The following is a 13,094-nucleotide window of genomic DNA, read 5'->3' on the forward strand; positions in this document are numbered from 1 at the left end:
GTCGGCAATATCGGTGAGGTTATAACGGGGTGATTATTACGGTCTTGCCAGTAGGGTAACATTACGGAGATGCCTGGGTCGAATTCGACTTTTACGCATAACTTATATCTCCAAATATTGAAGCCCGCCTATCTCAAACGCAACACAGCCCCATTCTACACACAATTTTGAACAAAAATACTCCGATGTATTTTCACTTGGCACGGAAATAAAAAAAAACGGCACGAGTTCTACGAATTTATTACTGCGGTTTCGTATAATTCCTGCCATTTCTTTATTTCCGCGTTAAGTGAAAATGCGTTGTAGTGTTTTTGTTCAGAATTGTATACAGAATCGTACTGTTAAGCCATTTTTCGCGTCGATACACGCGGCTTGGATACTCGCAGATATATACGTTAACGTCGAATTCTACCAGGACACCGCCTTTTAATTCTATATCGTGGATTGAAGTTGAAACGGTAAAAACTGTGAACTGTAAACGAAAATTAATCAGCCCGGTGGTAAATACGAAACGGAACGTCGGATATGATCACGTGATTTCACAAGAACCTATAATTGTAGAATGAATAGTTATCGTGCCTATAACAAACACAGATCGTCCTAACCAAAATGATCACTGTTTATTTGAAGAAACGAAAGTTCCATTACCCGTCCAACGCCGGGGCCCTGGAGTTATGCGGAGAACGTGAAACAAGGCCTGCTGTAGGATCGTTGAAAATAAAGGAAATGCAACCGCGAGTCCCCCGTAGGCGTGTATTTAACGTGCATACATGTCGCGTTGCAAAAGCAAATCACTTGGTACGAACCGCGCGAGTAGGCATGGCAATGGTATGGAACTCTGAACTCCGGTTGCGGTATCATAATATTGTGGCGTTTTAAAGAGAGCGTGTATAAAACCCCAGCGGTATGACCCAAAAACGCAAACGCGTTATCGCCGCGCTGTTTTCTCGAGTGTAAAATGCGGTAGTGGTCCCTCCACTCCCCTCCCCCCCCCTCCCGCCCCTCCGACGCCTCGCCACCTCATCCATGGCGAATCGCGCGCTCGCCTCGATTCCCGGCTACGTGTCTCCCCCCCTTCGCTCCACCACAGCTCTCGTCTGACGTCTTCTCCGCGCGCATGCGCGCCAATTATGACGTCGTATTTTATGACGCCACAACGTCCGATTGGCGGAGAGAGCTCGTCTGGTGGAGGCGCAGGGGTGTCACCCGTCGCCCGCTTTGCCGCCGCATTCTCCAGCGTTCGTCTCTGCGTACGGTTGCGTACGGCTGCGACGCGCGTGGCTTTTTTACCTACCGCCCCGAACCGCGGACTCACTGCTACGTTTCGTAAAACCGATTTCGCCCGCTCAAATCCCTGAGCCGAATTATATATCGCTTATCCGAGTGACCTACACGCCTGCGGTATTCCAGTGGTGATTATTATACCAACCGACGTTTAATCGGAGGTTTTTTTTTCCCCCCCGAGTGATATATCGTACTACCCGTGCCCCTTACTTACCCGCGTGTGATCGCTATTGATTGGATTCAGAAGCGGCGTAGTTTAAGAATCGGCGCCGGGCTGAGAATTAACTGAAAAGTAAAAACAAAAGTCAAAAACATAAAACAAAGATAAAGAAGAAGAAAAGTTCTGTGGTGTGTTAAACAATATCAATCCGCGGCGTTTACTTTTTTAAAACTATTATTATTACGTGTTTGTTTCGTTGAGTTTAAAAATTGTGTGAATCGATTTTTCAACATTACTTGAGAATAATTTTATATATTCTCTAAAACATTTCGGGGGATTTCCGTTAGACGTTGACTCGTGTTAAAGTAAGATGTGCTAGAGGGTGAAGGTATAATCTCATATTCGAGAACCGAAACAGGCAACAAAACCGGAAATAAAGATGATGGGAAAACGCACGCAATGTTACCTCTGCGATCTTCCCAGAATGCCCTGGGCGATGATAATGGACTTTTCCGAGCCCGTCTGCCGAGGCTGCGTCAACTACGAGGGCGCGGACAGGATAGACCTGGTCCTCGACTCGGCGAAGCAGCTGAAAAAAGCACACGGCTTTCAAGACACTAGACCATCGGCGTCGAAAGCTTACAGAACGTCCAGTCACACGGAGCACAACGGAGGCTCGAATCTAGACGTTCTGCCGATACAAAATACGCCTCAGACTCACTCGAGACACCACAACATACCGGGAGGAGGATACTCTCAGCTGCACCATCGAAATTCAATAACCGAATTCAACTCGAGTTCGCGTCAGCAGCAGCAGCAGCAACAGCAGCAACAACAACAACAGCAACAGCAGCAGCTATCCAGGCACGAAGAGACGCACGACATGACAAACGGGATGCGAAGCAACGTACGAATCACTGCTAACGCACATTTGGCCGCTGTTGCTCACCACGTTAATCTCAGCCATACCCGGGGTATAGCAGGGCTGAAACGAGGCATCTCGGCCATCGACGAGGACGAGCATACCTCCGAGAAAAGGTTGTCCCTCGAGGAGCAGCATCCGGTTCGGCCACCTTTAACCAGGGGTGATTCTTTACCCGCCGTCAGTCTGGCCGTCAGCTACGTTCAGGATAGAAACAAGGAAAAGCACCCGGTCAGAGCGCCGAGTTTCGATACGGCTACTACCTTTAAATCGAACGGTAAGTTGAGTTTCCGATTCGCGGAAAGGGGGACCTTACTTACTTACTCCGCTTAACGATCGGATCATTCGCGCGGTGGACGCGCCGAGTTATTGATTATGGAAATACAACACCTCGCACACTCGCAATCTTACGATCTCGATTCGAGATAATCCTGTGAACTAAGCTCTTAAAATTTACGATTAAATTGGCCTCGTTACGTTTCTAGGTGGGCCACGATGCCGGTCAAGATTGTAGGCGCATTTCGATGATATTAGAGAGGGAAAAAAGTCTCCGTGTACTCCGAAGCATGGGGGGAAGAAAGAGATTTTCTAAAGAAAGTAGTTTACATCGTCATTTATCGGGTCAATACACCGTAGGTAGGTACGACACGAAGTTACACGCGAACCTCCGCAAAATGTGTTTTCTCTGTTTTTCACTCCCCCCATGAATGATCTCATCCACGTTGTTTAGTTGCTTATTGGTCGAATACGTAAAACTTTACGATGACACGTATGACTTGCCGTATACGAACTACGAATGCACGTGTTTAGGACGACAAAAAAGCGTTGTACTGACCTGTGACGTCAGATGGCCGTGTGACGTCACGATCACGTATGTTTAGACCAATGAATGAACCTGTGTTGCTTCATACTTTATGTACATCGAGTTCGGATACCCCGGTTTTTAAATACCATGGTTGAAATGAAATTGAAACGGTAAACGATGGTTTTAGTGCATCGATCGCATTGTCTGTGACGGTTGCTTTAATAGTGGAAAATAAGTTCCGTATCGTGAATTTGAACGAAATTATGTATGATTTCGGTTTCTAATTGTATTCTGTCAGTGTATTTTTCGTACAAGGTTAATTTGTTCCACCTTTAATTTGCGCTCGCATCGTGTATTTTAAACGCTTCACCGAATAAAGATACAGGATAACCTTGAATCGTAACGGTTGTTTAGCCAGTAAAGACTTTCTACTATGACCTTAACACAGCGTCGAAATATTAATTGCTTTCGTATAATGTCGACGTACACCTATAATGCGGGAATGTGTACAATCGTCGTCGCGATGATTATTATTCGTGTTTTCATTATTATTTTCTACTTCGCGTGCAATAACTTCTTTCCCAGGTTCAAAGAATTTTCTGGCCGCGGTCATTGCATTGCCGCTTTTTTTTTCTTCATTATTAATTAACCTTCAAGTGACTTAGAACGTTGAACCAATACTCTCTACCGACGACGAGGTACGAATAAGAAATTGAAACAAAGCGGAATGGCATAGTGTGTTTCAGTAAGTGAATTCATCCTCTTGTTTCATCAACATCCACTAGTTTAATCGTTAGTCACTGAAATTGATATCGAAATTCATCATCTCGTATATTTATTTCGAATATCCTCAATCTACACCTAAATAACCGATTTCTTGGGATGATTTCTTTGACGCGACCGTCATCATCCCGATTGGATGGGTAAAAATAATTTAAAAAAATAAAATTCGTGGCGTGATTCTGCTAGTTTCAGAAAACAATTTCATTCGGCAAAGAGCTTCGGCGGTCTCGGTTTGTTTAGCTTTCTTTTACCATTTTTATATCTGAGGTTACTATTTCCGCTCTAAGATACGCCCAGCTAGCATACGCTTGTGCCTGTTTAAAAATAGCCAGATGCTGGCAAAGATCGGTCTCTGGAAATAAACGGACGTCATGAAAGGAAACGTCGAATTAAGCAAATGGATTTTCAGGAATTGAGCTGTAATCGCGCGATATCAATGACTAAGATGACGATGATTCCCCCAGTATTCAACTTTCAAACTAAATACATAATTTAATTTGTACATGCATTGAACAATATATTTTTAATTGTATATAAATTTCAGTTGTATCATACGTAATACGTTTGTGTACAGTGCTTAATTGTTGGGCAATTTATGCAAGTGAAAAACAGGCCAATTTCTCTCTATAAAATTTTATACTACCCTTCTCACAACGTGTAAGATTTACCTAATCGCGATAATCATAGATAATAATACGCGAGTGGTGTGGGGAGTTGTATTTATATTATATCACCAGAGCGATCCATGTACGCACGGTGTATAATAAATACCATCTCCAGAAGCTCTACGTCATAATAAGGGGAACGAGGGAGAGCATCCGAGAGACATCGAGCCAAAGCCGTACGCAAGGAGGCAATTTACTTTCGAAACAAGGCCACTATCGATCGACGACGACGACGACGACGGATGGTGACTAAGCCTTTGCTGGCGCCCGCCACACCGCGCCGTCGCTGCCGCCTACAACATCTGTTGCCAGTTACACACATAAACAAGAGAGGGAGAGAGAGACGTACGACGGAGGAACGAAAGGACGTCTATGTCTCGCTTGCTCGGCTGCACACCGAAGCGTCGCGTCGCGCGACGCCGACTACCGATTATGTTGGACGCTCAGCGTCGCAGCCCGAGGGGGACGAACGGCGATAGCGCGCGCACGTGTTGTGCAAATACACGTACGTACGCTTCATCGGTAACCCGCTAGCGAGCCGCCGCCGTTCGTCCATCCGATCTATCCGTCGAGCCAGCATCGATGTAGAAACGTGCACGAGTATTCGAGGATATCCATCAGCCTGTGCAGCGGCGTTACATTGAAATGAGCGCGTCACGGAAAAGTACCGATCACACGTCTCTGCAGTGGCAGCCGCTGCTTGCCCGCTGACTATCTGTCCGTTTGGCTCTGGTCACGGCCTGAGATCTGCTCGCGATGAATGCCGCTCTTTTTTCTTGTTTTTTTCCCCTATTTTATTTTCTTCTTCTTCAGGCGCACGCATACGTGTACACCTGTCTCTCTGTCCTGCCTATCTATCTCTCCGCGTACACCTATCTCATTTACACATCGGCGTATATCCTGGTACGACCTCCTTTACTAACGTTATGTTATCGCGGCTAGTCTAACGCTTTTATTTACTATACGTACGTATGCTGTTTATGTGGGAAAAAATTATTCCGTGTTGTTTCAGATACCTTACGATTTGCATATACAGATACAATATACTATACGTGATCAATATGTTGTTTCTTCGCGCACGTAAAGCGTGCTACGGACGTCATTTTTGACAAGAAATTTAGATACAAAGTTTTTCCTTTGTTTAGTCTCTCTTGACGACATTTATCAAGGTCCACGCTGTTATTCGAGGTCACAATGAGCAACGGTTGTTGTAACCCAGAGCTTGTGCCGCTGCCATGTGTCAACATCATTTTAATGTTGCTGTAGGTTTGCTGCTGTTGATTACGTCATCGCCTTTTAAATTAAAATATACTCGGTCACTTTGTTACGTAGCCCCTCCCCCCTCGTTCGGGTGTAGAAAGGAGATGAAGATGAGTGACGATGACAAACATTACAAAAGCTAACCACGGTCACCGTACAGCAAAAGAGCGCCAATGCCACATTTTCCTGCCCCAACCACGAGTTCGTTTCCACAGAATACCGCCGTTCTCTGACGTTGTCCAACCGCTTACCTCGTTATTTTCAACATCTGTACCGCGATGTTTTTTTTTACTTTAAAGTGTCGTGTATTATCTATTATTTTACTATATTTTCACAGGTTGAATGATTAATTACGATAGCTTTGTTAATTGTCAGGGCAATTCTTCTACTATCGAAATTCTATATAAGTTCATGACTGTAGTCGAAGAATTTTGATGATGAGGCGGATGTGAGAATTATATTATTTGTTGTAAAAATTGAATATCATGTAAACGGAGTTGCAAAATTGGTATCGAGTTGAATATTATCGGAATGGAAAGAAAGAAAGAGGGTTCTAATTGGAAATGCGTAAAAAGTAGGCGTATTGGAATGAATAAATCATTGACATTCCTGCAGGTTCGATATGAATGTCGTGACACGCATAATAAATCATGTAAATAGTATAATAGTAAAATAGTAATGAGCACCATTGTGTTCCTAATAGAAAAGGTCTCCTCCCAGACGTATTCATCTTTGAATACAAATTCGAGAAAATGAATTTCAAGTCACGCACGGTGAATTCAAGGTGCTTGACGTTCCTGCCATGAAGTCTTGCACTGTGAGGATAACACACCAAGTTTTCGAATTTGTTTCGACGTAACTAAGTTTATACACGACAGAAGTGAATAAAATATGTAAAAAAAAAAATTGGCTTGACAGTAGAGTAGATAAAACCAACTTTAGTCCGTGAATTATAATTTATAAGATTGCGAATGTGTGCGGTAATCATTTGGTTCGAACAAATAATTGCTTTTTTGTTTGTTAAAAAATTTTTTTTGTCCGACGAACGAGTTGTATAATTTTTTTTATAAAACGTTTTTCATTCCAGGCGCATATGTTGGCGCAACAATTCCTTTAGCAGCTGCTAATGTTGCTACAAATGGAGGAGGTGGCTCACCTCTTCGTCCAAGAACAAGTCCTCCACCTCCTCCTCCTCCTTCTCAGGAAGGCAACGCAGACAATACCCAGACAAACCATCATCAGGTTAGTACGTATTCCATGAATGTGTAGATTTTTTGTTACTATAGAATATTCCTATTTCTTTTTCGATTGCAATGTTATTTGAAGATTTTTTATTTGATTATGATAGTTGAGTCTTAAATAATCGTACCGAATAAAAATCTGTTGTTCCTGCCACGAAAAAGAGGGCACCACGGACCTAGTCAAAAGGGGTCATATTGCTTGCATACTAAGTACCTGTTCTTAAAACATTATTGTTTTATATCCACGTTTGTAACATTATAATTATCAGAAGTTTGATGAAGCATGCGTACGTAAAACCGAATATTAACAACAAAATCCATAATTGTGTTATACCGAATATCTAGTTGAGTTTGGGCATATTCTGTGGGCAAATTCTGATAGTTTAATTTGCAAAAGTAAAGAAGCATAGCGAATACTTGATAACATACGAGGTATAAAATAAAAGTTGAAAATAGCATGAGTTGAACGTTTGTTACGCCTTTCATGAAAATGTGACTGATGGCTGGTTTTTAGAGTATGGATAAGATAAGCGAGTTTTGTACATACGTATGAGTTAGTTAGAGTTATCTAAAAATCTTCTTTACGCAACTGGACCTTATCTGTGCTTTGATAAGATTTTTGATTGCCAGAGGATTATAGGATTTTTAATACAGATCGTACGCAAGTGGAGAGTGACGCAAATGGTTATCCTGTAGATTAGTTTTTGTGAATTTTATCATTAAATGTTGCAATGGAAATTGTAGAGTGCAAGATAAGCCTGAGAGTTTTCAAGGTATATGATGTTTTTGCATTATACGCAAATTGAAATTAATATCAAAGGAGATGAGTTTTGGTATTTTAAAAATTAGTTGTATAACATTTATTATGTTTTTCGCATGTGCTAATTGAGGCATAAATAGCACCATAAATTGTAGTCTGATTATTGTACGTACTACTTTATCTCACAAGAGATAACACTGACACTAAACGTACTCATAACTTTCTAGGAAAAGATTGGTCCTATCGCTAATTGATACCTACTTCTGTTTTCAGGGAACAGCAAGTGGCCCATCCCCAATGGCTGCCTTAATGTCCGTCGCTGATAATCTGACATCTCCTGAGCCAGTGCCACAGCCACCAAATAATCCAAGTCCAACTAGCCGAAGCCCACCAACAACGGCATCGAATGCTCAACAACGCAGTGCTTCACGGGGTTCTCAGCACAGTCCAAATAGCTCAGGTTGGTAGCTGTAAGATTTGATTTTCAAATTTTTAGATTCAATTGTTTATAACTGTAAGATCGACGTTTTTTTGGACCCAATTTCAAACAGTACAAATCAAATGCCTATAACTCAGCAGTATTGAAAATCATTGTTATATTTGTTTCCAATCATATAGTATTCAAATTAGTGAGAAATATTCAAGTGCCGCAGATAAAGATTACGTGCAAAAAAGTAAATCAGAAAAAGCATTAAAGTAAAATTTCAGTAATTAAATCTGCCTGCTTTTTAGGGTCATCAGGCAGCAGAAGGTCTAGTGGTTCTAGACATGTATCTTCTACAACAGTAACAACTTCTTCCGAAGGTGCTGTAGCGCAGGCCACAGGAGCTGAACCTGTTTCGACACCAACTCTAAAGTGCACCTTGTGCCAGGAACGTCTGGAAGATACACACTTTGTCCAGTGCCCTAGTGTGCAACACCACAAGTTCTGTTTTCCATGCAGCCGTGACAGCATCAAGCGACAAGGCGCCGGAACAGAGGTGAGATTGTGAACCACTAATATTTTTCATTCGGAAACACAAATAGTGATGAAATATTAAATTTTTATTGAAGTGAGAAATGTTAATACCTCAAATAGTTGGTTTTATAGAATCACTAGTAAATTATTCTAAGTGCTTTGATGTACACTTTGTGTATTTGAAAGCTATAAAAGTTCTAATTGTTGTTTCAGGTCTTCTGTCCGAGTGGTGAAAAATGCCCATTGGCAAACAGCACAGTTCCTTGGGCCTTTATGCAGGGTGAGATAGCGACTATCTTGGGAGAAGACACAGCAGGCTCTGGTCTAAAAGTAAAGAAAGAGCGAGAAACTTAAGGGAGTGTGCTCGCGTTAAGGTCAAGGCTCAAGTTTTCTGCCCCTCATTGGGGTATTTTGGTGGAACCGTGAAGGCTCACCGAAAACACATTTGGGAGAGGTCAATATTGGTTTTAAGAAACCAATTAACTCGAGTCGAAGATGTTGTAGGTGCCAATTGGATGATTGTAAAATTGTATCGGAAGAATCACAATGGTAGTTACTAGCTTGTGATTCGACGTAAATATCGCTCGATTACGATTTTTGAGAGTATCGATTGGTTTTGAGAAGAAGTCTTCGATGCATACGTGCTGGCACCGGTTTTGTACATATAACGTAGCAGATGTACAAATATGCATTTTGTTTTGGGAGTTCATACAGACACACTCGCAATATAATGTTCGTTCATTGGTTGATTGGACTTGTGCCCTTCTTTGGGTTTGTACTTAGGCGTCAGTTGCCTTTTTTTATTGTTTAATTTCAGACGTGGGCTAGACGTCGTACGCACAGAGATTAAACGGTCTTCATCTTTGTATTTTTAACTATGTACGATGGTGATAAAACTTTTTGGGCCTAATTCTTTTTCATATATTGTGTATGTCAGTGAAATTTGTTTTACGGCCGTTTTAATTTATCAATTGACATTTGTATACTCTTTCTGCTTGGTTTGTTTTTTTTACAAAGAGGCAGTCATTTCGAACCCATAGCGCGGGTTCCTTGTACATTATGTATATGTGTACATATAATTATTAAGAATTTTACAATTAATCGAATATTCATCATTACATGTACAAATTTTCTTTATCATTTTTCCGTAAATTATTATTTCGTTACTGCACAAATCACTGCCTCCCCAAATACGAGGAGGCTTTTTGGGAATGAAAGCGATTCATTTTCGAATATTTCGAAATTGCATTTTATATTTTCCGTTTGGTTTTTCAGATAAGATATCCTGTTCAACAATTGTTTCATCGTGTGTAAAAAATAGTAATGTATCGACCGAAATTCAATGGTAGAGCTTTTACTATAATTATATTTTCTTTTCTCCAAACTTTTTTTTTACGTTTAATGCTAGACTTTAAGTGAGGGCTTTTCAGTTTTTCATTTTCCTGATGAAAAAATACGCCCGAAAAATAGGAACCACACACTCGCTATGTCTGAAGAATAAATAAATAAATAAATAATAAAATTTAAAAATTATTAAAAAAAAAAATGAATCACCATTTGTCAGTGTTCAGGGATTTTTTTTCTAAAACGTGTACGTTAAAGAACCTTGACACCTGGCCCTTTTTGTATATATTTGTATAAACGACAGATTGAAACGATTAGATTTTAAGCGCATGTCATTACTATCGTACTATTAGAAAAGTTATTAGAAACTTAATGCAAAGAGAAACATAACTGGGTTGAAGTTTGTGCTTGCTTTTCAGTGATAAAAATGTGGTCGTTATGGTTCGACAGTGAAACAATAACGAAGTAAAAATGGTAATATTGGATCACATCATATAAGTAAAGCGTACCAATATTATAAACATTGTAGTAAATAGCTGGGTTAGAGAAAAGTTCGTTAATCTCAGTGCTGTATTACATTCATTTAAGATTTGGTGTTTTCTCTAACTCTCTATCGGTAGTTCCTATGTAATACTAGGGGTACCAGGTGGAAGGTAAAAAATCGCTAATGGATCAGAGGATTGACCTTCATACCTTTCCGAAATTGATTTTGAAATATCATATCTTTGACCTGGTATCTACATGTCTTAACACAGTGTAAAGCTGCAGTCCCAGGAAACATTGTCTTATTAAAGTTAATAATATTACGTCCTAATAATGGGCTTCTGAAGATGTTCTCATTATATATTGAATTAATTTATAATATCCAACGTATAACTACAGCAATATATAATCGCAATATTTTCCTTTCTATACAAATTAACAATCCATTCTTTATCCTTTGATAAATGAAAACCAGAATTTTGAAATCAATATTATGACACCAGAAGCTAGAGTCAAATGATGTACATTGACATAGAACCTATATAATGATAACACTGAAAAAATAATAAGTAGTTTATTTGTATTAGCTGTAAAACCTGACGTGATTGTATAATATTTAACTGACTCAATTTGCTAAGTATAAAAATATGGAGAGTTCTATATATTATCTTGATATAGTTTATTGATTATTTATTATTTTTTGAACTAAAAATTTTCGAGTCGTTCTTTATCGTAAATCGATTTTCTATTGTATATTGGTAGTAACTTTGATTCAGTTTGTTCGAGACTGTGTATCGGTACATCTTCTTAAGCCCGGTAAGGCTGTCGCCCTAATTTTTTATGATTCAGTTATTTTCTATAATTACGTATAATCACAGAAAAACACGAAACCAAGCGTCAGATAGTAGTGTAGTGAATATACATTTTCTAGTGTACCATACTTTATGGTTCACGTAACACTGTACTGATTATCGTATGTATGCAAAAAGCATAAACAAAATATATGTGTTGATGTGAATGACTGTCGTCTTTTTTATTTCATATTCGATCTCCGACACTTCCTATTTTCTCCATCCTCTCTCAAATTCTAACTAATAAGAATATTATATCAAGTAAGAATTTCGAAAGTTTTCCGCTTACGGTTTTTCTAAATTTTGTACATATATTTATAATTTGAGCATAATTTATAAGGGATACTTTGACTGGTAATGTAAGATTACCATAGATCAAAAATAGACTATTGGGATGATATGTTGATACATTACCGAAATTGATTTTTACCATAAATGACAAAGATTTGCTAACAAAAGAATGGAAGAAACAAGTGGAAATCATTTTTAATTTGAAATTCAAACGATACGCTGCAAAGAACTCGAATTACTTATTATATATGATTACCAATATCTTATTTTAAATGGTCAAATTCGTTTTGTAAAGTAAAGTTTCATGTTTTCATGTTACAGAAATGACTTCAGTGACACAAGGGCATCTAAAAATCCTGTGGCAACAACAAATCCCTGCCGAACATCTAATCATACAGTAACAATGTCCAAATTACATAATTTTCACACAGATGAAGAGGGTAGAAGAGGCATTCAAAAGCAGAAGTACCCATTAGATGACTACTTGGTAATGATAACCGTTATTTGCGACTAAAATTACACATGGTCTCAGGTCCGATCCCCATAGACTATTATTCGTTTTCTCTCATGTAATATTGGCCATAGACATATAGTGTATTAATTTACAGTTAATTGCATCATCGCTGTTACGGTGTAGCTTAAAGGATGTAGCTGATATGATGACACTGCAGTTGTTGGTCAACGTTACACAGTTGTCGCTAGTTCGCTGGTAATAAGATCCCATTCTCAATGCTATAATTACTGGTGGCAAGATTCGATTAAGATTTAAAAGTCTATGCTGATAAAATTTTTCTTTAAATACATTTGTTGCATATCGTTGGGTCGTCTGTGTTAATAATTACACTGGGTTTTACTTTCATTTTATAAGTAGTTTGACGAACATCTTTTTATTACAGCTTTATTTTTGCTTTTGAGCACATTCAAGTGCTGTCAGATGAATATCTCTTTCTACACACAATCGTCATTTTATACAGAAGGATATGCAATTCGTTTAATTTCTTTTACAGATCAATGGCAATCTGCAGTCTTGCACACAGGCATCTCTGCTATCACCAATTAGTCCTGTAGCTAGCCCGGAAACGGCAGATGTATTGCAGAATGCGGAGAGGCTTGTAAAAAATGCACAGCAACAAATTATGGAAGTTAGTTTTGATTCAGCACTACATACCCTTGATGAGAATCCGACAAGGTGAGCTTTCCGCAGAATTAGCAAAATAATATTACTGACAGTAAAGTTTAACTTGAAACTATGTAATTTCAAGAATTTTTCATTCTATGCAAAATGGG

General features: G+C 39.4%; 2 protein-coding genes across 3 annotated transcripts in view; both read left to right on the plus strand.

Annotated features, from left to right (window-relative positions):
* Positions 1–13,094, plus strand: part of LOC124221818 (extracellular matrix-binding protein ebh) — a 48,733-nt gene that overhangs the window by 25,892 nt on the left and 9,747 nt on the right. The window contains exons 4-5 of the mRNA XM_069137070.1: positions 12,129–12,294; positions 12,815–12,996. Of these exons, the coding sequence (XP_068993171.1) occupies positions 12,129–12,294; positions 12,815–12,996 (348 nt within the window). The remainder of the gene's footprint in view (positions 1–12,128; positions 12,295–12,814; positions 12,997–13,094) is intronic.
* On the plus strand, positions 1,224–11,683 carry Pits (Protein interacting with Ttk69 and Sin3A). 2 transcript variants are annotated; one of them, XM_046632157.2, is made up of 5 exons: positions 1,224–2,643; positions 6,967–7,121; positions 8,154–8,340; positions 8,685–8,860; positions 9,052–11,683. In XM_046632157.2, exons 1-5 carry the CDS (start codon positions 1,884–1,886, stop codon positions 9,190–9,192), a joined length of 1,419 nt encoding a protein of 472 aa, XP_046488113.1. In that variant the 5' UTR covers positions 1,224–1,883; the 3' UTR covers positions 9,193–11,683. The 2 variants fall into 2 exon arrangements, with proteins under 2 accessions (XP_046488113.1, XP_046488112.1); XM_046632156.2 differs by having other exon boundaries at positions 1,225–2,643; positions 8,613–8,860.

This window comes from Neodiprion pinetum, chromosome 6 (genome assembly GCF_021155775.2).
Source record: "Neodiprion pinetum isolate iyNeoPine1 chromosome 6, iyNeoPine1.2, whole genome shotgun sequence".
In the NCBI taxonomy this organism is placed as follows: Eukaryota; Metazoa; Arthropoda; class Insecta; order Hymenoptera; family Diprionidae; genus Neodiprion; species Neodiprion pinetum.